This window comes from Taudactylus pleione, unplaced genomic scaffold, assembly GCF_031769625.1.
Source record: "Taudactylus pleione unplaced genomic scaffold, aTauple2 ptg000188l, whole genome shotgun sequence".
Taxonomy (NCBI): Eukaryota; Metazoa; Chordata; class Amphibia; order Anura; family Myobatrachidae; genus Taudactylus; species Taudactylus pleione.
This window is the reverse complement of record NW_028284590.1, coordinates 5,189,724-5,212,913: the sequence shown is the minus strand read 5'-3', so window position 1 is coordinate 5,212,913 and position 23,190 is coordinate 5,189,724. Positions and strand designations below refer to the sequence as shown.

Genomic DNA, 23,190 nt, shown 5'->3' with positions numbered 1-23,190 from the left:
GGGTTGTGGTCTCCTAATGGCTTAGAGAAGCTCGGTCAGTGTTTATGTGGGGTTGCATATATCGGGGAATACTACATCCCTGGATTCAGGAGCCATCGCTGTGTTGCTTGTGTCAGTAGGGTTTTTTTTGAGGCCCCTGCTGTCATAACAGTCGGGGGCTCTGTTTACAACAAGGGTTGGCATTGTTTGCTCCCCCAGCATCCGATATGTCGGCGTGCTGAGTCCACTAATTAAGCAGCTAGGTATGATTTGAGGCTGTTATTCCTTGTGTCTCATTTGCTCTTTACACTGCTGCGCCTGCGCATACGGTTCATTGCCTAATGCAAAGGACCCTGAATTTCGATACTGCCCCTGTTTTTCTTTTGTTTCAAACATTGATGTGGCCGAATCCCCTCCTACCGCCACCCCAGGGATCGATATTGTCGCTTCTGTTGTTGCCAGGAATGGAGTCATCAGCGCAGATGATACCCTGTTCAATCCTCAAGCCGCCATGGAGAGTTTTCGCATGTCGGTCCTTGGCTCCTCAGTCCTTTGATTGCCTATCAGGCTTTTTGGCAACATTGAGAGTCTTTCTGGCAGTCTCAGCTCGGCAGGCTCTATGATGATGGAAGTCCTATGCCTATATTCATGTGGACTAATGACGTGTAATGTTTGTTTGTGGACTTGAGTGCTCCGGCCAACTTGCCACCTTTCCGGTGGGGTCTCGAGGGATTTTGCCCTATTTTTTGCCCTGCTTAGGACAACGTTTGGCTAATGCTATAGTTTAACTTCGTGTAATCAAATAAACAACAAAAATATGAGAATGACATTACTAAGCAATATAAAAAGATCCAGCAGGTTTTTTGTAGGTTTTTACCTCGGGTCAAGTCCTCCTTCCCCCCCTTTCCCTCCCGTCCATCACCTCCCTCTGCAATATGTCAAAATCACCATACTCATGTATGTTTCATGTATTGCAGGTGGTTTACAGGATTACAGCTCATTTTGTTTATCGGACACTTGTTTATATTTTGGGCAGGTCATCCCGCTTTGCTAGTTTGGGTTGGGAGGCATTAGTGCCCTGTATATGGACGTCAGCAGAGGACTTTGGTTCTCCTTTGGTCTTAGCAATTCACCTGGGAGGGAATGATTTGTGCCGGCAGATGTCGCTTTACTTGCGGCACACTATTTGTTCATGATTTGGGTGGGTTGCTTGGCTTTGGCCAGATGTCGTGATAATTTTGTCCGATATTGTGCTAACCTTTCCTGGTGATGTAGGTGCATGGTTGGGGGGGTAGATTTGTGGAGCATCACCCTTTAATGGGGTACAAGATGCCTAGCAGGGACAAATTTCATTTATAGAGTGTTTTTTGTTCGGTGTGGGGAGGTTTTAGAGGGTAGGTTGTATGGTGGCGGGCATGTTCCATCATTGGGAACTTGCGTGGCGGGAAAGAACGGCAGTATCTATAAAGCGTCCACCTTGCTGCAGTATGAGCGGTGCGCCCCCTTCTATGCACTGGTTAGGCTGATTTTACCCTACTGGGGTCAGCGGCACCTCTCGTCGGAGAGGGCTAAAATAGTGCATTGGGATGGGGCTGGATACCGTCTCACTTGCCAGAGAGGGATATTGGCCCTTGGAAGTTTAATATCACTATTACAATTGAATTGGGATAGTGACCCATTCAGTGAGTGTTTTACATCTTTGCTTAAGTCAAGTGTGGGGCGTCAGGTTACTGGCCGTTATTTCTTATGCCACCATACCCTGATTGTAAAATAAATAAAGCTGACCATATATTTTTGATCGCATATATACTTGGTCTGTCTCTTTATTTTATTTAAGTTGGTTACATAACTTTGAGGTTGCACGCATTATCTGCCGATGGGGATTTTAATAACTTTTTGTCTTGTGGAAGGTTGCACCAAGAGTCTCGCACGTGGGTTATCCCAATCCACATTAGAAAAGTGTCTAATAACATGCCTCACATAAAACTGGGGTTGTAAAAACACCAAGGGATATGGTCTAACAGTCTCATATTTACAATAGGCCTCAGAATGCATCATAGGGTAAACAGAGACTGGATTGTAGTTACCCCGCCACGCTCCAAATGGTGCAAGAGGTAAGCAGCCATGCCGTCCACAAAGTTGAGATTATGAATTAGGGGTATATGTAGAGAATGAATAGCACTGAGACCTGATCTGTAGCAGAGAATGTGCCATATATTCCTGGTTGTCCACAAGAGTGGAATAGCTTTGATTTCTAATGGAATCTCCTGGTCATGTTGGTGGAGGGAACAAACCAGGCTAATATCACCTAAGAAGCCCTGCTCTAAGGCTGTATTGGTATATGTGCTTTCACTGTGCAGCCACTCCCACAGGTATCGCAGCAGTGCTGCATGATTATAAGTCACTACATCAGGAAAGTTTGTGCCACCATTAGATTTCAGCTTACGTAGTTTTCGCAGGGCAATGCTGGATCTACCTCCCTTCCAAATAAATTTACGAAATAGGGTGTGCTTCCGCTCTAGTGAGAATAATCATAAGGGATTGTATGTGACATATCAAATGGGTAAACAAGATCATTTTTATCATGTTAGCTCGACCTAAATAGGAAAGTGGGAGATGGTCCCACCCCGTAGGCCATTGGCTAAATTTCTTATAGCCTTGCCAATATTTAATCTGTATACAGTAAGTCAGAAGGATGTCTGAGTAGGGCGATTCCTAATTAAGGAAGATCAGTTTTAGCCAACTGCAAGGAGAGATGGGTCACCCATGTTGGACAAATAGACTGTCCCTGAAGTAAAATTGCAGTAGATTTATCAACATTTATTTGAAAACCTGAAATAGAACTGAATAAAGCAATCCTATCTAGGGTTATTGAAAGAGATTGTTTGGGGCCAGCTATATACGAGGATATCATAATAAAAAGGATATCATCGACAAAATCCGTTCGTTTTATCTCCTGCTTTCCGATCCTAATGCCCTGAAAGGATATACAAGTTTGTGGCAACCTCTAGAGGGGATCTTAAGCTAAATTGAATAATAAAGGAGGAAACAGGCAGCCCTGGCGGGTCCCTCTCTCCGGAGGGGATTGAGACCAAACTATCCCGTTCAACAGTAGGGAGGTGGATGATTTATGGTAAAAATAACAAATTAAATTAATAAAGTCTGCTTCAAATCCCCGCTACTCCAATATAGGAAACAAATAAAGTCACAGGACCATATCAAATGCTTTGTGAGCATCTAAGTTCAGCAGCATATTTTGGTGATTGGAGGTATTAGAGGAAGCCACTATGGCAACAAGGCATTACGGATGCCCCTAACGGAAACCCATACTTTTAATCACAGCCAAAATACAAAAATAAACATTATAACATACAGTAAGAATAATCTCAACACTGAATTAAATATTTATCCAAAGTTTTGTGTGTATAGAGGCATAGACTAATCCCTTTACAGAGCCTACAGAATTATCCAATATTGACTGAAGAAAAATTATAAAGTTAAATACATTGCAATAATACTTATACTGGAACCACAACCTAATTTAATCAGGATCACTTCAAACCAAACAATTCCCTGTCTATCTGGGTTGTGATATTTTTTAAAGAACACAAAGACAAAACCTTGTTAAATTTAGTTTAAAATGATGATATCAAATTGACATACAGAAAATATAAAGGCAAAATAGTTTTCCTAAAATAAATCAGTAATACATCTAGAAACTTTCATAATAATTCTGCTGCCAGGGGAAGGCTACAATGTATGGACAATACTTCAGTTGAAAGACTGGTCATCAAGAATTGATGGTTTCTAAAATAATTTCCTTACTTTTAAACCATTTTACTCTCAATGAAAGAAACCTGTGGACATGCTAGTTCACTAAAACACAACATAATTTTCTGCACATCTGCATGGGAAACATGATACATGGGTTACTTAGGAAAATACACTATCTCCATAAGTTCCTTATGGGGTGTATCATTTATCAATGATAAATGTTATTTGACTGGTTCCACTTGTTACAAGTTTGTAGTTGGAGTTCTCTCCAAAATGGATAATGGAAAGTATACTTTTACTATGTTTAGTCTACAAAGAATAGGTCTGTCCATAGAGGTACTATAACAAAGCTATAATCCTTTGTAGTCACAGCATCACAATAAACTGATTGTATCTTTGTGCCAGGCACACCAGACAGCTCTGAGTGAACAATCCAATCTAGGTGACCAAACCCAAACTGACACACATTAATCTCTTATTTATTCACACACAGTGATTACTGGAACCATTTTATCTAAAACATCTCATATGTTTGGGAGTGACCATGATCACATTATCTTCTAAGTATCCATATTAGACCATTGTTATGTTTATTTATATGGTATTTTGCTTCCTTAGAGGTCGATTCATGATGTTAATTATCAGGGTCCGAACCCTGATAATTAATATTCTAACTCAACACGAGCGTCAGAGCAATTCATCATTGCCCTGGAGCCGGGGACAGCTGATCCGAAAATCAGCTGTCTCCCCGAAGTGTTTCACTGCTTCTTTCGGAGCAGTGAGACAAGTGTGCATGCGTGATTTACAGGTCAGGTTTGTGCACAAGAGCCTCGACGTCCGGCGGAAGGAGTCAGACGGGGCAGGTAGAGGGAAGGAGCAGGTAGAGGGAGCACTCACCATCTGAAGATGGTGAATGCTCTCGCAATCAAGCTCTGAAAATATTGTATATTCGGAGCTTGATGAACTCTGTCCCCATACTAGTGTATGGGGACAGCGGGCCATAACGCTAGAGGAAGTTAAGTAGGAGATATCTGTGATACTAGTGTATGGGGACAGCGAGCCAGTCCGGGAGAGAAAGGGAAGCAGGAGATATCTGTGATACTAGTGTATGGGGACAGCGGGCCATAACGCTAGACGAAGTTCATTATGAATGGCCCATAAACATTTTCACCTGCTTTTGTAAAAAGTAAGTAATGATGAATAGGCCCCTTAGCGAGTTAAAGGAGGACCTAAATAGCTAGAACTCTGAAATCAGGATCTTTCCTGAAAACACTGTGTACAGTAGAAGCAGCGAGTAGGCAGCTTAGACAAAACAAGTTATACTTAAAAACCTGATTACACATGTAAATAGCACATTAAACAAGAAATAGCTATTGCACAAGAGGATGTTATCAGTATGATATATGGACATACAAGGGATCTGACACATTTTACGGCAAGAAGCCAAAAAGTGATTTAGCAGCAACATGGTCTATGTTTTTCAAGGGTCTAGTACACTTGCGGGTAAAAGTAGGAACATAGGAGTCTATTGAGAAAAACGAGTATTGTCTCTTTCTATTTAGTAAAGTGAAAAGTGCAGAGTCTTTTCATCTCTCCATTTTGTTCCTGCAGCTCTCATTCGTTTTAATGGGGGCTATGCAATGGAATAGGTATGAAATACCGATGGACGGGATGCCGGCTGTCAGTACACTGACAGCAGCATCCCGATGGTTCAAATCCCGACTGGAGAACGGTAAGTAATGTTTCCCTGTCCTATTTACCCCCTAACCCTAATCCTCCTTTCCTGCACCCTTATACTAACCCTCCCTACCTAGCACCCTAACCCGGTAACTGCTTAAACATACCCCTCCCCCCTTGGTGCCTGACCCTAACCCTCCCCCCTTAGCACCTAACCCTAACCCAAACTCATTGGTGCCTGAACCTAACCCCCCCCCCCTGCCCGGAGAATAACCCTAACCTCCCCCCTCCCGCAGCCTAACCCCCGGGCTGCCTAAACCTAACTCTCTTTCTGGCAGATCCCCCAAGCCGGAGCATGGTTGACATGCTGCTCTGTTTGGGGGTGTAGCGGGGTGTGCCTGTGCTGCGTTAGAGATTAACTACAAATTTGAAAATCAAGTGATCCAATAAAGACTTGTTGCATGAAAGTGAGGGTGTGGTATAAGAGATAGACAGTAATTAGTTAGACAATGTCTAGCTAGACACCAGATGTTAGACAGTTAATAGTTAGACAAGTATACAAGTTCGACAGACAAAAATCAGACACACTAAAGTTAGACATGTAAAATGTTCGACAGGTACAAAAGGTCGACAGGGTCAAAAGTTCGACACAAAAATGGTCAACTATTTTTTTTTCTTTTTTTAGCCCTAATCTTCACCCTAACCCTAACTCTCCCCTTGGTGCCTAACCCTAACCCTCCCTCCTGGTGCCTAACCATCTGGGTAAGTGCCTAACTCTAACCGTGGGGGTAAGTGCCTAACCCTAACCATCCAGTAAGTGTCTAACACTAAACCTAACCCTAATCCTAAAAAATAAAATAAAATTAAAAATGTGTCAACCATTTTTGTGTTGATCATTTTCATGTCGAACTTTTGACCCTGTCCACCTTTTGTACCTGTCAAACTTTTTACATGTCTAACTACGCAAGTGAGAGAATGCACACATTCGGCCGATGTTTCCGCACTGCGCATGCATATGCGATGGGAACTGCATGAGCAGAGGCTACACAGACCCAAGGCAGAGTGATTGACAGGAAGTGCCGTTTGTGGGTGGTGACGGGAGGGGGGGACTTTGGGCGAACGCAGGCGTGCCAGTGCTTTGGGACGCTGTTATAGGGGCATGCATAATTAAGGCAGTGCGGCAGCCATACCATCAACTCTACACAGGAAGCGGCAAAAATCCTGCGGCAGGTCAGGTCAACCACTAATACGCTAATGGATCCGATGGTTCTCGATCTTACCGATGTTTACGCTATCTTGCATACTGATTAGGCTTTGAGTAAAGGGAGATGTGTGGCTTAATATGGGTCTGGGCATCTGCATATTGTGCTGCTGTCTCCGTGCGTATGCATTGATTAGCATATTCTCGCAGCGGACGCGTGCGCGTGTTCTCTCCTTTGCGTTCCTTTCTGAATCAGGCCCTTTATCCACAACATGACCTTAATATCATCATCATACAGTTAATCTGTCATTTAAATATTTAACACTTCAATTCATCATCTTTATTACATGATCTGTCATTGTGATAATGTGCATTAAGTGACTAGACAAGTTCCTTCATCTAGTTGACATTTACCATGACTCAAAAAATACTAGCTCCTAAATTGTTCCAGACTTCCTTGTGTAACAAACAGTTTGATATCCCAAAATAGTTTTATTTCTGATATATTAAGCTTAATAAATGACTCTAATGCCTACATTTCTTGTATTCCCAGGTAGGGAATAGCAACTAGAACATATTTAGGCATATGCAAATGCAAAAACATTAATTCTACCAGTTATAAAAGCAAAGATACTGTACAGGGACTGTGCCACCACGACATATAGTGGGTTAATGATCAACTGAACATTATTATCATCATCATCATAATCTTCTTCTAAGAAACGTACAGGACAATTTTTGATACAGTATATTTAGAACTTGAGAGTCACCAGAACAGTTGTGTAGACATGTATCCATTTACCAAACATGGGGGTCTATTTACTAAGCTGTGTTAGGAGATAAAGTGAACAGTGATAAGGTACCAGCCAATCAGCTCTTAACTGCCATTTTTCAAACACAGCCTGTGACATGCAAGTCAGGAGCTGATTGGCTGGTACCTTATCACCGTTCACTTTATCTCCTAACACTGCTTAGTAAATAGACCCCCATGGTGAAGGATATAAACCCATTACTTTTTCTTTTCATAAACTTTTATTGAGACATTGCAATTCAAAACAGTCATAATGCGAGCCAATGAAATACCTGTATTGCAAATCCAAATTACAATGGAAACAATAAAATTGCTGTCTTAGAAAATATATCAATATAGTTCTGAAAAAACAAACAAGTTAAATATCAATCAAATATCAGATATAGATGAATGAAAACATTCACAGGTTGGTGACATTTGCTTTAATTCAAATAAAACAACTAAGTAAGAGGGTAATAAGCCCTGATAATCACAAAAATGAGGTAGATCTAAAGGTGCGTACACTCTAGATGATTTTTTAAAATGATTTTGCCGATAACGACACATCGTTACAACAATTTTCTTTAATCGTCTAGTGTGTACGCACTAGATCGTTAACGATGCGCACTCCCGCGGGTCGTTAACAATATCCCCAGTCGCTTATACTTGCTGTACGATCTGGGGATATCGTTAGCGATGTATTGATCCCGTACCCCCCGCCATTGTTCGTCGTTGCCGGCATTGGCAAGTGTGTACGCACTTACCGATGCCGGCATCCCCGCTGGGTCCCGCCGCTGCCGATATCGGTGCGTACACACATCGTCTAGTGTCCAGTAAGGGTGGGGGGAATATTGGAGTGTTAACTATCCACTATAAATTAATAGGAGGGTTACCTGCCTCTCCTCCCACAGTGTCTCTACCCTCTACCCAATCTATTCTGATTAGGAAGTATAATTTTTCCAAACACAAGGGCAGCTGAGGTTGTATATTTTGTATCTGTTGGTTTCCCAGCGGAGCTGAGTGCTAATGGCATTTTTTCACTGGCCACAGCCCCAGAGATCTTGGAATGATCCAGGATATCCCTGAGAAAGGTTATGCAAACCAAAATAACTTTTTGTCTTGTGGAAGGTTGCACCAAGAGTCTCTCACGTGGGTTATCCCAATCCACATCAGAAAAGTGTCTAATAACATGCCTCACATAAAACTGGGGTTGTAAAAACACCAAGGGATATGGTCTAACAGTCTCATATTTACAAGAGGCCTCAGAATGCGTCATAGGGTAAACAGAGACTGGATTGTAGTTACCCCGCCAGGCTCCAGATGGTGAAAGAGGTAAGCAGCCATGCCGTCCACAAAGTTGAGAGTATGAATTAGGGGTATATGTAGAGAATGAATAGCATTGAGACCTGATCTGTAGCAGAGAATGTGCCATATATTCCTGGTTGTCCACAAGAGTGGAATAGCTTTGATTTCTAATGGAATGTCCTGGTCATGTTGGTGGAGGGAACAAACCAGGCTAATATCACCTAAGAAGCCCTGCTCTAAGGATGTATTGGTATATGTGCTTTCACTGTGCAGCCATTCCCGCAGTTATCGCAGCAGTGCTGCATGATTATAAGTCACTACATCAGGAAAGTTTGTGCCACCATTAGATTTGAGCTGACGTAGCTTTCGCAGGGCAATGCGGTATCTACCTCCCTTCCAAATAAATTTACGAAATAGGGTGTGCCTCCGCTCTAGTGAGAATAATCACAAGGGATTGTATGGGACATATCAATGGGTAAACAAGATCATTTTTATCATGTTAGCTCAACCTAAATAGGAAAGTGGGAGATGGTTCCACCCCGTAGGCCATTGGCTACATTTATTATATCCTTGTCAATATTTAGTCTCTATACAGTAAGTCAGAAGGACGTCTGAGTAGGGTGATTCCTAATTAAGGAAGATCAGTTTTAGCCAACTGCAAGGGGAGATGGGTCACCCATGTTGGAGAAATAGACTGTCCCTGAAGTAAAATTGCAGTAGATTTATCAACATTTATTTGAAAACCTGAAATAGAACTGAATAAAGCAATCCTATCTAGGGTTATTGAAAGAGATTGTTTGGGGTCAGCTATATACGAGGTTATCATAATGAAAAGGATATCATCGACAAAAGCCGTTCGTTTTATCTCCTGCTTTCCGATCCTAATGCCCTGAAAGGATATCCAAGTTTGAGGCAACCTCTAGAGGGGATCTTAAGCTAAATTGAATAATAAAGGAGGAAACAGGCAGCCCTGGCGGGTCCCTCTCTCCGTAGGGAATTGAGACCAAACTATCCCGTTCAACAGTAGGGAGGTGGATGGTTTATGGTAAAAATAACAAATGAAAGTAATAAAGTCCGCTTCAAATCCCCGCTACTCCAATATAGGAAACAATAAAGTCACAGGACCATATCAAATGCTTTGTGAGCATCTTAGCTCAGCAGCATATTATGGTGATTGGAGGTATTAGAGGACGCCACTATGGCCACAAGGCATTACGGATGCCCCTAACGGAAACCTATACTTTTAGTCACAGCCCAAATACAAAAATAAACATTATAACATACAGTAAGAATAATCTCAACACTGAATTAAATATTTATCCAAAGTTTTGTGTGTATAGAGGCATAGACTAATCCCTTTATAGAGCCTACAGAATTATCCAATAATGACTGGAGAAAGCAATAAAGTTAAATACATTGCAAAAATACTTATACTGGAACCACAACCTAATTTAATCAGGATCACTCCAAACCAAACAATTCCCTGTCTATTTGGGTTATGATATTTTTTAAAGAACACAAAGACAAAACCTTGTTAAATTTAGTTTAAAATGATGATTTCAAATTGACATACAGAAACTATAAAGGCAAAATAGTTTTCCTAAAATAAATCAGTAATACAACTAGAAACTGTCATAATAATTCTGCTGCCAGGGGAAGGCTACAATGTATGGACAATTCTTCAGTTGAAAGACTGGTCATCAAGAATTGATGGTTTCTAAAATAATTTGATTACTTTTAAACCATTTTACTCTCAATGAAAGAAACCTGTGGGTATGCTAGTTCACTAAAACACAACATAATTTTGTGCACATCTGCATGGGAAACATGATACATGGGTTACTTAGGAAAATACACTATCTCCATAAGTTCCTTATGGGGTGTATCATTTATCAATCATAAATGTTATTTGACTGGTTCCACTTGTTACACGTTTGTAGTTAGAGTTTTCTCCAAAATGGATAATGGAAAGTATAGTTTTACTATGTTTAGTCTACAAAGAATAGGTCTGTCCATAGAGGTACTATAACAAAGCTATAATCCTTTGTAGTCACAGCATCACAATAAACTGATTGTATCTTTGTGCCAGGCACACCAGACAGCTCTGAGTGAACAATCCAACCTAGGTGACCAAACCCCGCCTCTGACACACATTAATCTCTTATTTATTCACACACAGTGATTACTGGAACCATTTTATCTAAAACATCTCATATGTTTATCTAAAACATCTAATTTTATCTAAAACATCTCAGCGGATACCGGCTCCAGAGCAATGATGAATTGCGCTGATTCTCGTGTTGAGTTAGAATATTAATTATCTGTGTTAACATCATGAATAGACCTCTAAGGAAGCAAAATACCATATAAAAATAACAATGGTCTAATATGGATACTTAGAAGAAGATGATGTGAATGTGATCATGGTATCCATATTAGACCATTGTTATGTTTATATGGTATTTTGCTTCCTTAGAGGTCTATTCATGATGTTAATACTGACAATCAATATTCTATCTCAACACGAGAGTCAGCGCAATTCATCATTGCCCTGGAGCCGGGGTCCGCTGATACGAAAATCAGCTGTCTCCCTGGAGTGTTTCACTGCTTCTTTCGGAGCAGTGAGACAAGTGTGCATGCGTGATTTACAGGTCACGTTTGTGCACAAAAGCCTCGACGTCTGGCAGAAGGAGCCAGACGGGGCAGGTAGAGGGAAGGAGCAGGTAGAGGGAGCACTCACCATCTGAAAATGGCGAATGCTCTCGCAATCAAGCTCTGAAAATACTGTATTTTTGGAGCTTGATGAACTCTGTCCCCATACTAGTGTACGGGGACAGCGGGCTATTCCGCCAGAGGAAGGTAAGCAGGAGATATCTGTGATACTAGTGTATGGGGACAGCGGGCCATTCCGCCAGAGGAAGGTAAGTAGGAGATATCTGTGATACTAGTGTATGGGGACAGCGGGCCATTCCGCCAGAGGAAGGTAAGCAGGGATATCTGTGATACTAGTGTATGGGGACAGCGTGCCATTCCGCCAGAGGAAGGTAAGTAGGAGATATCTGTGATATCTCCTGCTTTACCTTCATTATGAATGGCCCATAAACATTTTCACCTGCTTTTGTAAAAATGAACTGATGATGAATAAGCCCCTTAGTGAGTTAAAGGATGACCCCAATAGCTACAACTCTGAAATCAGGAACTTTGCTGAAAACACTGTGTACAGTATAAGCAGCGAGTAGGCAGCTTAGACAAAACAAGTTATACTTAAAACCTGATTACACATGTAAATAGCACATTAAACAAGAAATAGCTATTGCACAAGAGGATGTTATTAGTATGATATATGGACATACAAGGGATGTGGCACATTTGACGGCAAGATAGCAAAAAGGGATTTAGCAGCAACATGGTCTATGTTCTTCAAGGGTCTAGTACACTTGCGGGTAAAAGCAGGAACATAGGAGTCTATTGAGAAAAATGAGTATTGTCTCTTTCTATGTAGTAAAGTGAAAAGTGAAGAGCATTTTCATCTCTCCATTCTGTTCCAGCAGCCCCCATTCTTTTTTAATGGGGGCTATGCAATGGAATAGGTATGAAATACCGATGGACGGGATGCCGGCTGTCAGTACACTGACAGCGGCATCCCGATGGTTCAATCCCGACAGGAGAACGGTAAGTAATGTTCCCCTGTCCTATTTACCCCCTAACCCTAATCCTCCTTTCCTGCACCCTTATACTAACCCTCCCTACTTAGCACCCTAACCCTCCTGGTAACTGCTTAAACATAACCCTCCCCCTTGGTGCCTAACCCTAACCCACCCTCATTGGTGCCTGAACCTAACCCCCCCGCTCGGAGCCTAACCCTAACCTCCCCCCTCCCGCAGCCTAACCCCCAGGCTGTCTAATCCTAACTCTCCCCCCTGCGGCTGATACTTACCTTTCCCCAGTATCCTTACGATTGGGATGCCGTCTGCCTGGATCCTGGCGTCGGCATCCCGAGTCATGTCGGGATTTCGGCGCCGCTGTTGTTTTGGCGATCGGGATTCCGATGCCAGGGACCTGGCAGACGGCATCCAGGTTGTCAGGATCCTAACCCCATCCCTATGCAATAACAATATTTATATTATATTTCTATTTGAGAAACATAACGCCATCTCTGGATGGCATTATGTGTCTTTTTTCCCTTCCGAGATGAAGGAAAGCCAGAACTGAGGTGAAGTTAAGCCGGGGTAGCTTCTTCTGCAGACTCTTGCAACTCTCCCCGGCTTCCTGCACAGCTGCAGCAGCTCCCATAAGCAGCTTCTCCATTACAGCTACCCAGTTGCTACCTGGAACCGGCACCAGGAAATGTGCTGGCAGATGGGCTCACACAGGGCTCTCAGGAGGAGGACAGCTCTGCAGCTGCCTTCCAGCACCCGGGGTCTGAGCCACAATGTCCAGGAGAGTCTTGAATTTCAGGGGGCTTTCCAGGACAGTGTGACAATCTAACGTGTGCCATCAATTTCTCGAGTGACGTGGATGGCCCGGGGGTTTAATGAAGCACTTTGCATTAAATTGCGCCATTGTTGCCCTGCCCCCCTGCCCTGAAATGCCATGAGCAGGGTTGTCTTAACAGCAGTGTAGGCCTTGGGCAAAGCAATGCACTGGGGCCCCTACCCACCAATTCACGTGAAAAAAATTTAAATGGTCAATAAAATTAAACCCTCCTGCATGCCCATCAGACCTCCCACATATGCAGAGAGACTCTGTCTGACTGGTCTGAAGCCGGCGGATGAAGTGAGCTGGGACTGAGGTGAATACTCGCGGCTGTAGGGGGGCGAGTTGGTGGGCCCCTACAAGCTTCGGGCCCTTGGGCAACTGCAAAACAAGCCCAATGGAAGAGATGGCCCTGGCCATGAGTCATGGAGTTTAACAATGGCGTGAAACCATGACGACATGATCATGCTGCTCCACATACCTCGGGCATGATCACTCCTTCGGAACTCGCCTGGACGGGGCTTTTAAAAAGTCTCCAAGTATGATCACACACATACACACATACACACACACACACACAGCCACCAGACACTGTGGTATAATATTTTATAATGGTATAAAATAAGAATTTAATATCAATAATAATATCACTGTGTGGTATCCAAAAAGTTTTGGGCATCACACAGTGAGATCATGTGATACAAACATCTCAGACATCTGTTGCATTATCTCACTGATGCCAAAGACAGCTTTGATAAGGGTGTTCCTGTGCTAAATAAAACAAGTGTCTCACACACAGGGAATGCCTTGTCATCTAATTTGGGGCAGGAAGTCAGAAGTCAACTATGATTAACAATATACAGTAATAAGGAATGTTAATTAAAAACGTGGACATCATAGAACCTGCCCTGTCAAATCTGACTATCTCCTCCTTGTCCTACTGATATAAATGTAACCAACTTCTCTCAGGTTAATAATCACTGTGAGTCCACGCCAAGCTCCTCAATCTGGTATGTAGCATATATACATATATTTATTATTACACTCTTCACACAACATGTTAATGGAACCTGCCTCAACTTTATCTGTCTCCAGTGTCTAGATCAGGACTGACCCAACCGGTGGATCACCAGCTGCTATGAAACTACAAGTCCCAGCATACCCTCCCACCTATCAGCTGATAAAGCATGCTGGGACTTGTAGTTTCACAGCAACTGGAGAGCCACAGGTTGACCAGGTCTGGCTAGACTTTAAGGGTAACAAAATTGTCCAAATTATTTATATTATATCATATATTTCCAAATATTGTGGCAATGTACTTACTGTAGTGTTAACAGTGGGGTAGTTGTTCAACAGTTTCCGCTAACATGATCAAATCTGGGCCAATTAGAATGGATTTTTCCTGTAAGACAACTAAAACATGGTTTGATGGTTTGATTTTGTTAACCAAATAGAGCAACCAAAATGACACCATATTGGAAGTGTAAAGCTTTTCAATAGTACTGGACATCAAAAAGGAAGAGATGACTGCACAGAGATTTAAGAGTCCACTAATTGTACACACAGCATCTAATTCCAGGTACCAGATACTATCTAATAATATATCGAGAATTACTGCCTCTCTGTGGACCCGGCCGGTGCACAACGTAATAACCCGGCAGTGCTTGCAGCCAGTGTACAGGAGGTCGGCAGGTCACCCGTACACTCAGCCAGATGTACTAATATGTCTGTAAGATATATCACATCAGCATCAGCTGTGCTGCAAGGCCAACGCAATACGTCTGTGAATCATCTGTATACACGTTCAGATGCATTTTGCGATATGTAGTTCGTCAGCTGATTGAATGACATCGCATACAGTAGTGTGTAACCAGCTCTCACTTGTATAAATCTGCAGCTAGTTATACAGTAAGATCATTTACTTACAAAATGTGTAAATTAACACACAAAGTATAATGGGCGATACTTCTTTTTCCTTAGTAGTGTCTAATGAGAGTCTGCCTTCTATTTTTGGTGAATTTGGATATTTTGAAAATATAGCTTATATTGTGAGCTTCAATTGCTTTTTAGCTGCGTTGATTAATGTACCCCCAATGTAGCAATTCAATTGTTTTTTGGCACCCATTAATTATAGCCACATAAAACAGCTAAACCCATCTAAAGTCCTGGTTAGAGTGCCCAAACAGTATTTTGGGCGCCCAAACCATGGACTTATCGCACATATCTGCTCGCCACCTCAGAAGGCTGCGAGCAGTAATGCTGTCGCCATTGGTTATTGCACCCGAACGGCGCAACAATTGAATTACTCCATCAGGCGCCCATCACTGACAGCTGCCGGCGCAAACAATTAAACTCCCCCCTAATAATTTGAAGAAACATGTAAAAAAAATGAATCACTCGACTCCCCTACACAAGCTCAGATTTTGAAGGTGTTTGAGACTACCTCATGGTATTTACTAAGACAGTTATCTTGAATGATACGGAAATTCTTATGTATTGTATTTCCTTTTGATCAATTGTAAACCTGGATGTTCCTATATATAGTATGTATGCTCAGGGGACATGCTCTGTACATCACCCTGATATTGAAGACATATTCTCTCTTCATTGATTCTACTGCAATGCTGTCTTTCTTTCTTTCTTTCTTTCTTTCTTTCTTTCTTCTCTCCCGTCCCCCCTCCTTTTTTCTAATATTTGAATTTTTTGCTGTTATCTTTGTATTTTGATCCAGATATCCATATGTATTGCTTTACTTTTCTTTGGATATTATAATATTGCCCATGTATTTTTGTAGTGTCATACAATTATTATTCGAACTGGGAATATATTTCTACCTCCCTAATATATGTTTAGCGGCTGAATCTACACACCAGTTTGCTTTTTCCATATTACCTTTGTATAACTATTGCACATTGTGATTTACTGTTATTGATATCTGTCTGTAACATTTTCTTTTTTTTCTGTCGCTTGATTTTTGAAAATCCAAAATAAAGAGAACTTTAAAAAAAAAAAAAATGTCCCTAAACAAATGTGGATGTCAATATTCTATGAGAATATATTCATGAACAACTAAACTATAATTAGGGATAATATTTTAAAACTCCATATAAGATTCTTCTATATGTGATGTGTTGGGGAAGTGAGTTGGAGCGTAGGCTACTCTCTCCGGAGTCCAGGGGAACTCACCAAAGGGCCTATTAATCATTACTTATTATTCACAAAAGCAGATAAAAATGACCATTTTCACCTGCAATTGTAAAAATTAAATATTCGGGCCATTCATAAATAAGGTAAAGCAGGAGATATCACATATACCTTCCTCTGGCGGAATGGCCCGCTGTCCCCATACACTAGTATCACATATATCTCCTGCTTACCTTCCTCTCCCGGAATGGTCCGCTGTCCCAATACACTAGTATCACAGATATTTCCTGCTTACCTTTCTCTCCCGGAATGGTCCGCTGTCCCCATACACTAGTATTACAGATATCTCCTGCTTACCTTTCTCTCCCTGAATGGCCTGCTGTCCCCATACACTAGTATCACAGATATCTCCTGCTTACCTTCCTCTGGCGGAATGGCCCGCTGTCCCCATACACTAGTATAACAGATATCTCCTGCTTACCTTACTCTGGTAGAATGGCCCGCTGTCCCCATACACTAGTATGGGGACAGAATTCATCAAGCTCCAAAAATACAATATGCTCCCAGCTTGAGTGCTGGGAGCATTCGCCATGTTTAGATGGCGAGTGCTCCCGCTTGTAGAAGGAGTCCCAGGTTGCGAGGAGGGATCCTTTCGGCTCCCTCTGCCCCTCTCCGGCTCCTTTTGCCGGACGTCGGGGCTCTTGTGTGCATGCGTGACCTTTTAATATACTTAATTACAATAAATTATTATATCTATAAAATGTTTCTCCCTTGCAACATGTTAAAGCTTGCAGGGAAAGATGCTAATTAAAAATCTCTTCATGACAACTGTAGGCTTTTAGAACATAAAGCTATAGTATCCTTTATAGTGCCCTTTACGCTGAAACTCATTATGCAGAAACATCCAAATGCTACAGGAAAACACATGGCAGCGTATATATAGGGCCTAACCATGGTAGTATGACAGGCGTCAGATATCTGCACTGCCTGCAGCATGCAGCCATAATAAGTGTCCGGCTCTTATTCAGGTCCCATGTCTAAAAACCCAGGTCGGACCCGGATTTTTGGTGGTAAAGAGGTATTAGGTAAAATATAGAGAAAACAAAGCTAGTGTAATGGAACATATATACATGTATCATTAATTGTTTGTTTATTTTTCAAGATTCATCACCATGTCTGGATGGAACGTATCTTTCGGTAAGTGACTACTGAAGACCTGCTGCAGAACTGTTGGATTCCATGCACCTCCTGGCTTTGTTTGGAAACACACAGAGAACCCCCTCCCCCGCTCGTACATACTCATGCACATGTGCACACACACAACTATTTCTATACAAGGAATATGTCACACAATTTATACAAAGTTATAGATCACATACATAGGGGCAGTTGTGCTAAGCTCTGGAAAGTGATAAATTGGAGAGTGAAAAACTACCAACCAATCAGATCCTAACTGTCATTTTTCAAACACAGCCTGTAACATGAGAGGAGCTGAGTGGCTGGTAGTTTATCACTCTCCAATGTATCACTTTCCAGAGCTTAGTTCATCTGCCCCTTATGGTGTTCATTCTAACACCTGCACCTGTCACAACCCGTGCAGTTACTCTTTCCTGCCTGGGGTGTCGGTCTCTGCTCTGGTGCTTCTAGCACACTCTGGTCTGTATCTCAGTAGTTTGTTGCATCCGCTGAGTGTGCTAGAAGCACCAGAACAAAGAGAGAGACACCCCAGGCAGGAAAGAGGAACTGCATGGGTTGTGACAGGTGCAGGTGTTCGAATGAAGACTGGTGGGCCTATTCATCAAACGATAACTGGCCCGATAACCATGCAGAAATGCTAGTTTCCCGCATATTTAGGTTATCAGGCCATTCATCATCAGCGGTCCAAATAGGACCACCTGATATTCAGCAAACTCAGAAAACTGAAACCTATGGGACAGAGTTCCGGGGATGCGTGGGCGGATCCCTTCACCGTCTCCTCTCTACCCTCCCGGAGGCTTTGTGCATGCGTGACCTCGGGTCACGCATGTGTAAACAGCTGCTTTTCGGAGCTCCGGTGTAAAGTATCCCCCGCTGTGAGTTGAATACTTAAGTATCCCTCGCAGTGAGATGAATACATATGGCCCCTGATGATGAATAGGCCCCTGGCTCACTTATGTAATAATAATAATGTAATATATTTCATCAGCCCTGATGAGAGACTATTCAATTATTCTGAAACATTGGTAAAAAAAAAAAGATATTGCAGTTGCCTGATTAATAGACAGGAGTGTCATCTCTTGCCGTTGTATACTTACCTTGGGAAGGCACTGGGGAGATGTATCCTGTCATTTAGGATTTAAATTAGTTTTCGTCAAAATAATCACTCAATTAGTGCTGTAAAGATAATTCTGCAACTCTCATTAGTTTAATCAACTAAAACATTAACTTTTAAGTGCAATGTTTAATAGGCAATACACCTATAAATAGTAATGAATGGCGACAAATAACTAGGGGTATATTTACAAAGGTGCAGGTTTTTAGAAGTGGAGATGTTGCCCATAGCAACCAATCAGATTCTACTTATTTATCTAGCACCTTCTAAAAGATAATAGCTAGAATCTGATTGGTTGCTATGGGCAACAACTCCACTCCTGAAACCCTGCACTTTAGTAAATATACCCCCTAGTGTTGATACAATATACAATCACTGGTTGGAGATGTATCAAACTTTCTAAAGAAGACAGCGGAGAAGATGTTCCTAGCAGCCAATCAGCCTCTTGTTATCATTTTATAGAATGTACTAGATAAATTATACACTATTTAGCAGATGCTTGGTTGCTATGGGCAACTTCACTTTAGAAATTTTTAAACATCTCCCTCTGTCTCTATTCATATCAGTGCTTTAAAGATTAAGTAACACGCTTAAAACTGATATTTGAATCAGTCGAGTAACATTTCCCATAGGGAGAACAATTGTGGTGACATATGCAGAGCGGTAACTAGGGTGGTGTGACCTGTGCCATGGCACAGGGCACTGCAGGGCAGGGGGCGATGTTTGGGCCTGTCACTTTTCCTGTCTATTATCATCTAAATTGAAGCTTCCTCTTCTTTTATCCCCAGCATCTCCTGGCCTCCCCTATCTCTTCCCTCGCCCTTCCCCATAAAGCCATGGCCCTTTTTTCGGGTGCATATCTTATTTCCTTATGTGAAAGATGGGGGGGGGCACCAATAACTCTAGTTACGGCTCTGGACATATGTAATCATCTATCTGATAGATTTCAGTAAACAGACTTCTACCTATGTACATGCATTGCTCTTTGATGAAATTTGACTACTGTTTTGTGAAAATTATAAGGGTATTATATTGGTTTTACTTTTTTTTCCCCCTAACTTGATCAGTGGGGCCAAATTCTGTATAATCACCAATAGCGGTATTGGAATCTCTTATCTTTAAACCTGTTTTACTGAAATGTCATAAAACCAGAAAGGAAAATAAAATAATTTGCTGCTATTCAGCGATTCTGATACAGTGACCCGATAACCAAGCTTCTGCCTGTCTATGGTTACCACGATGAGGTCCTCTTAACAACAAGAGTGCTAGTGGCTGTGTAGGGACAGACAGAGGCCCTGATTCAGAGCCGCTCGCTCTACAGAGCGCTCGCTCTGAATCAGGGCCGGGCTATTTTATTTTTTTAATGGCCTCCTGGCCGCTCGCATAGCTGTGGGTGACCACCCACAGCTATAGCGAGCGGCCAGGAAGATGGTCACGATGGTCAAGACCATCGCGACCATCGGGCTTGCGACGAGACCCTTACAGAGCCGAAATTTCTCCCACTGACATCACTCGTGATGTCAGTGGGGCCGGCCCCAGACGGAGGCGTTCACATGGGAACGCCTCAGTTTGAGCAGCCACTCCCCCGGCCCGCCCACCAAAGAGGGCGTGCTGTCACTCAACATCGACAGCATGCCACCTTTGTTGCGAGACCTAGAGCGACGGAGCGCTCTGGTCCACCATCGACCCGGTTGCGAGCGCATAGCGATTGCGACCGGGTCTGAACCAGGCCCAGAGTTTTTAAATAGGTTTCTGTATACATAAGGCATAATGCTTCAAATTATAGATAAAAAAGTTTCTGGAAGACCTCAGATCCTATACCCGTATAACAGTTTGCGCATGTATTTTAGATGGCGCAGAGGAGTTCAGCTTTACAACCCTATTTTCTTATATATCTTCAAGTGCTTGATATAAATCCAATGATTTATTGATTGTTAAAGTGCTTTAGTTCTTGGTTAAAGCCTTATGTTGAAATGACCGGGTTAGTAGGTGACTTATACGTCTAACATTTTACAAGATTGCATAATAGCAATAATCGCCACAATGAAAATGACTGTAATTCTGCATATTGCCAAAATTCACTCCATTCTGATTTAGGCTTTGGGTCGCCTACACCAAGGCTCAATTGGAACGGTGGCCCCGGCTACTATAACCGGCCAATACCTTGGTACAACCGTCCACGCTGGAACAACGGACCAAACTGGGGCCATCATGGCCATCACGGTCATCACGGCAATCGCTGGAACTACTGGAATCGTGGTCGTTATGGATACTACTACTAGCAGAAACAGCAAAGGTCGACAAAGGTGAATATAAGTCTACATAGTCCTAAAGGAGTAGAAATAAGATGCACATCTAAATCTCAAGTATGACCCCCTACTGATGCAACTTATAGCTAATCATGTGCAAAGCAAAGAAACAAAACTTTTCTCTACAGTTCCTTTTTTACAGAAAACTTTCCTTGGTCTAAAGGAACATTTGTAATTAGCACAAAGTCAGTGGAGTTTCTGTAATAGGTCCACATTGCACACCCTGCTCCCATTTCAGTCAGTTACCTCCTGCCCTTCCTTCTGCTGCTAGTACCATTATTCAGTTCAGATCTTCAGAAACTTGGTGCCAGTACCATATTTCAAAAGATAATGCATGAACTATTGTGCAAGACTCTGGCACAGTTAAGGGGCCTATCCATTAGCAGATAAATTGAACGACTGAACAATATATCGTTCAGTCATTCAATTTATCTGCTATGGATAGGCCCTGAACGATGACAGATGCGCACTCCCGCACGCAATAAATTGAATCTTTCATCTCTGCAACATGTTGGTCAATTATGGCATATCGCTGCCAGATATTAGAAATATCTGGCAGTTATATGCGGTAAACGACGAACGACGAAAGATATTAGCAGCTGCTACAGAGCACTGCAGAGAAAAAAATCCACTCCCTGAATGATGTCATGCGATATCGTTCATCGTTCGTCTTTTGCCAAAATCTGTCATGTACATGACAGATATCTTTCAGCACAGCCACCGCAATTTTCAATAGATATCTTCTGTCTTTCATCGTTCAGAAAAACATCTGCTAATGGATAGGCCCCTTTACAGGATTGTTATGAAGTTCTGTTCATGTACTGGCGCCATTTTATTTCAGGGGTGAAGTGGCCCATGGACGTCTATTTAAGTGCATATATTTTAAGCAAATGCCAGAAACAAATAAAAGTCAAACAGCACCTATATTGCATTTGTCAGATCAGTGGGCCTGATTCAGAGCCGGACGCTCTGACCAGAGCGCTCGCTCTGAATCAGGGCCGTCCTACCTAAACTTGGAGCGGCCTCTTGGACGCTCGCATAGCTGTGGGTTACCACCCACAGCTTATGCGAGCGTCCATGATGATGGTCGCGATGGTCAAGACCATCGCGACCATCGGGCTTGCGACGAGACCCTGCGGTAGGGTCTCGTGGCTGCAAGCCCTGGAGTGATTTTGGCTCTATCAGAGCCAAAATCACTCCCACTGACACCACTACTGATGTCAGTGGGGCTGGACCCAGACGGAAGGCGTTCCCATGGGAACGCCTCCGTCTGGCAGCCATGCCCCCGGCACGCCCACCAAAGGGGGGCGTGCTGTCAATCAACATCGACAGCACGCCCACTTTGGTGCGAGACCCCGAGCGACAGCTACCCCATCACTCGCCGGGTCTCGCGCATGCGCTCGACGGAGCTCCCTCCCTCCTCATGCGCATGCGCACTAGGGCACCATCGACCCGCTTGCGAGCGTCCTGCGCTCGCGAGCGGGTCTGAATGAGACCCAGAGAGTCATCTTGAGAACATTTAGGACTTAGATCTCAGGATATAAGGACTGATTGACATGTATCATATATGGTACCCCCACTCACTTATCCATTACACTGACCATGGACTGAAGACTTTTTATTTTATAAATATCTATGCCTGTTTTAATATACCAGCGCCTAGCAGCTGTCTATTTATTACAGAATTTCGCAATTTCAGATACAGTTACCTATAATATGTACTAACCTTTTTGTCTTGTCTCTTTTACAGTATAAAATTGGATTTATAAAGAACTTGGGCAACCACCGGAGAGTGTTTCCAATCCACTTTATACTTACACAAATCTATGTAACACTGAACACGTGTACGCATGTTTACTCCTTTCTCTAGCTGTCCTAGGAAATGTTTTGACAAAATATTTACATTTTTTTCTTATTTTCTTTTGTGGCCAAAGTCCCTAAACCCCATAATATACCGCATACACAATTTACTACTGAATTAATAAAAGTCATGAATGTGTGGCTAAATGTATTAATACTGTGTTTCTGTTTATTGTGCCCATGTGTATTAATATCAGTATCAGTTAATGATTGGAGATATGCCTGGCTCTCTATTACAGCTTGTGAAGTTTTAAACCTCTCTCATCTTTCAAGACAAATTGCTATTGCTCTGTACAGTGTATGAGAGAGCAAATATAGTTGAGGCTGCTTCCTGTTATTTTCAGTTTGTTGGGTATGGCCACGA

General features: G+C 42.4%; 1 protein-coding gene across 1 annotated transcript; it reads left to right on the top strand.

Annotated features, from left to right (window-relative positions):
• The first annotated feature begins 2,028 nt into the window (after positions 1 to 2,028).
• On the top strand, positions 2,029 to 22,916 carry LOC148519595 (uncharacterized). Its single transcript, XM_088476412.1, has 5 exons — positions 2,029 to 2,093; positions 14,172 to 14,212; positions 17,509 to 17,543; positions 20,755 to 20,963; positions 22,717 to 22,916. The coding sequence occupies exons 1-5, from the start codon at positions 2,029 to 2,031 to the stop codon at positions 22,733 to 22,735; spliced, it is 369 nt and encodes a 122-aa protein (XP_088332538.1). The 3' UTR covers positions 22,736 to 22,916.
• Positions 22,917 to 23,190: the final 274 nt, after the last annotated feature.

Bases quoted from the DNA above. Each gene is read 5' to 3' on its own strand.
- LOC148519595 (XM_088476412.1), top strand. From the start codon at position 2,029: ATGCATCATAGGGTAAACAGAGACTGGATTGTAGTTACCCCGCCACGC. The intron at 2,094-14,171 runs GTAAGCAGCCAT...AACTTCTCTCAG, and splicing joins CGCTCCAAATGGTGCAAGAG to GTTAATAATCACTGTGAGTC. The intron at 14,213-17,508 runs GTATGTAGCATA...TTATTTTTCAAG, and splicing joins ACGCCAAGCTCCTCAATCTG to ATTCATCACCATGTCTGGAT.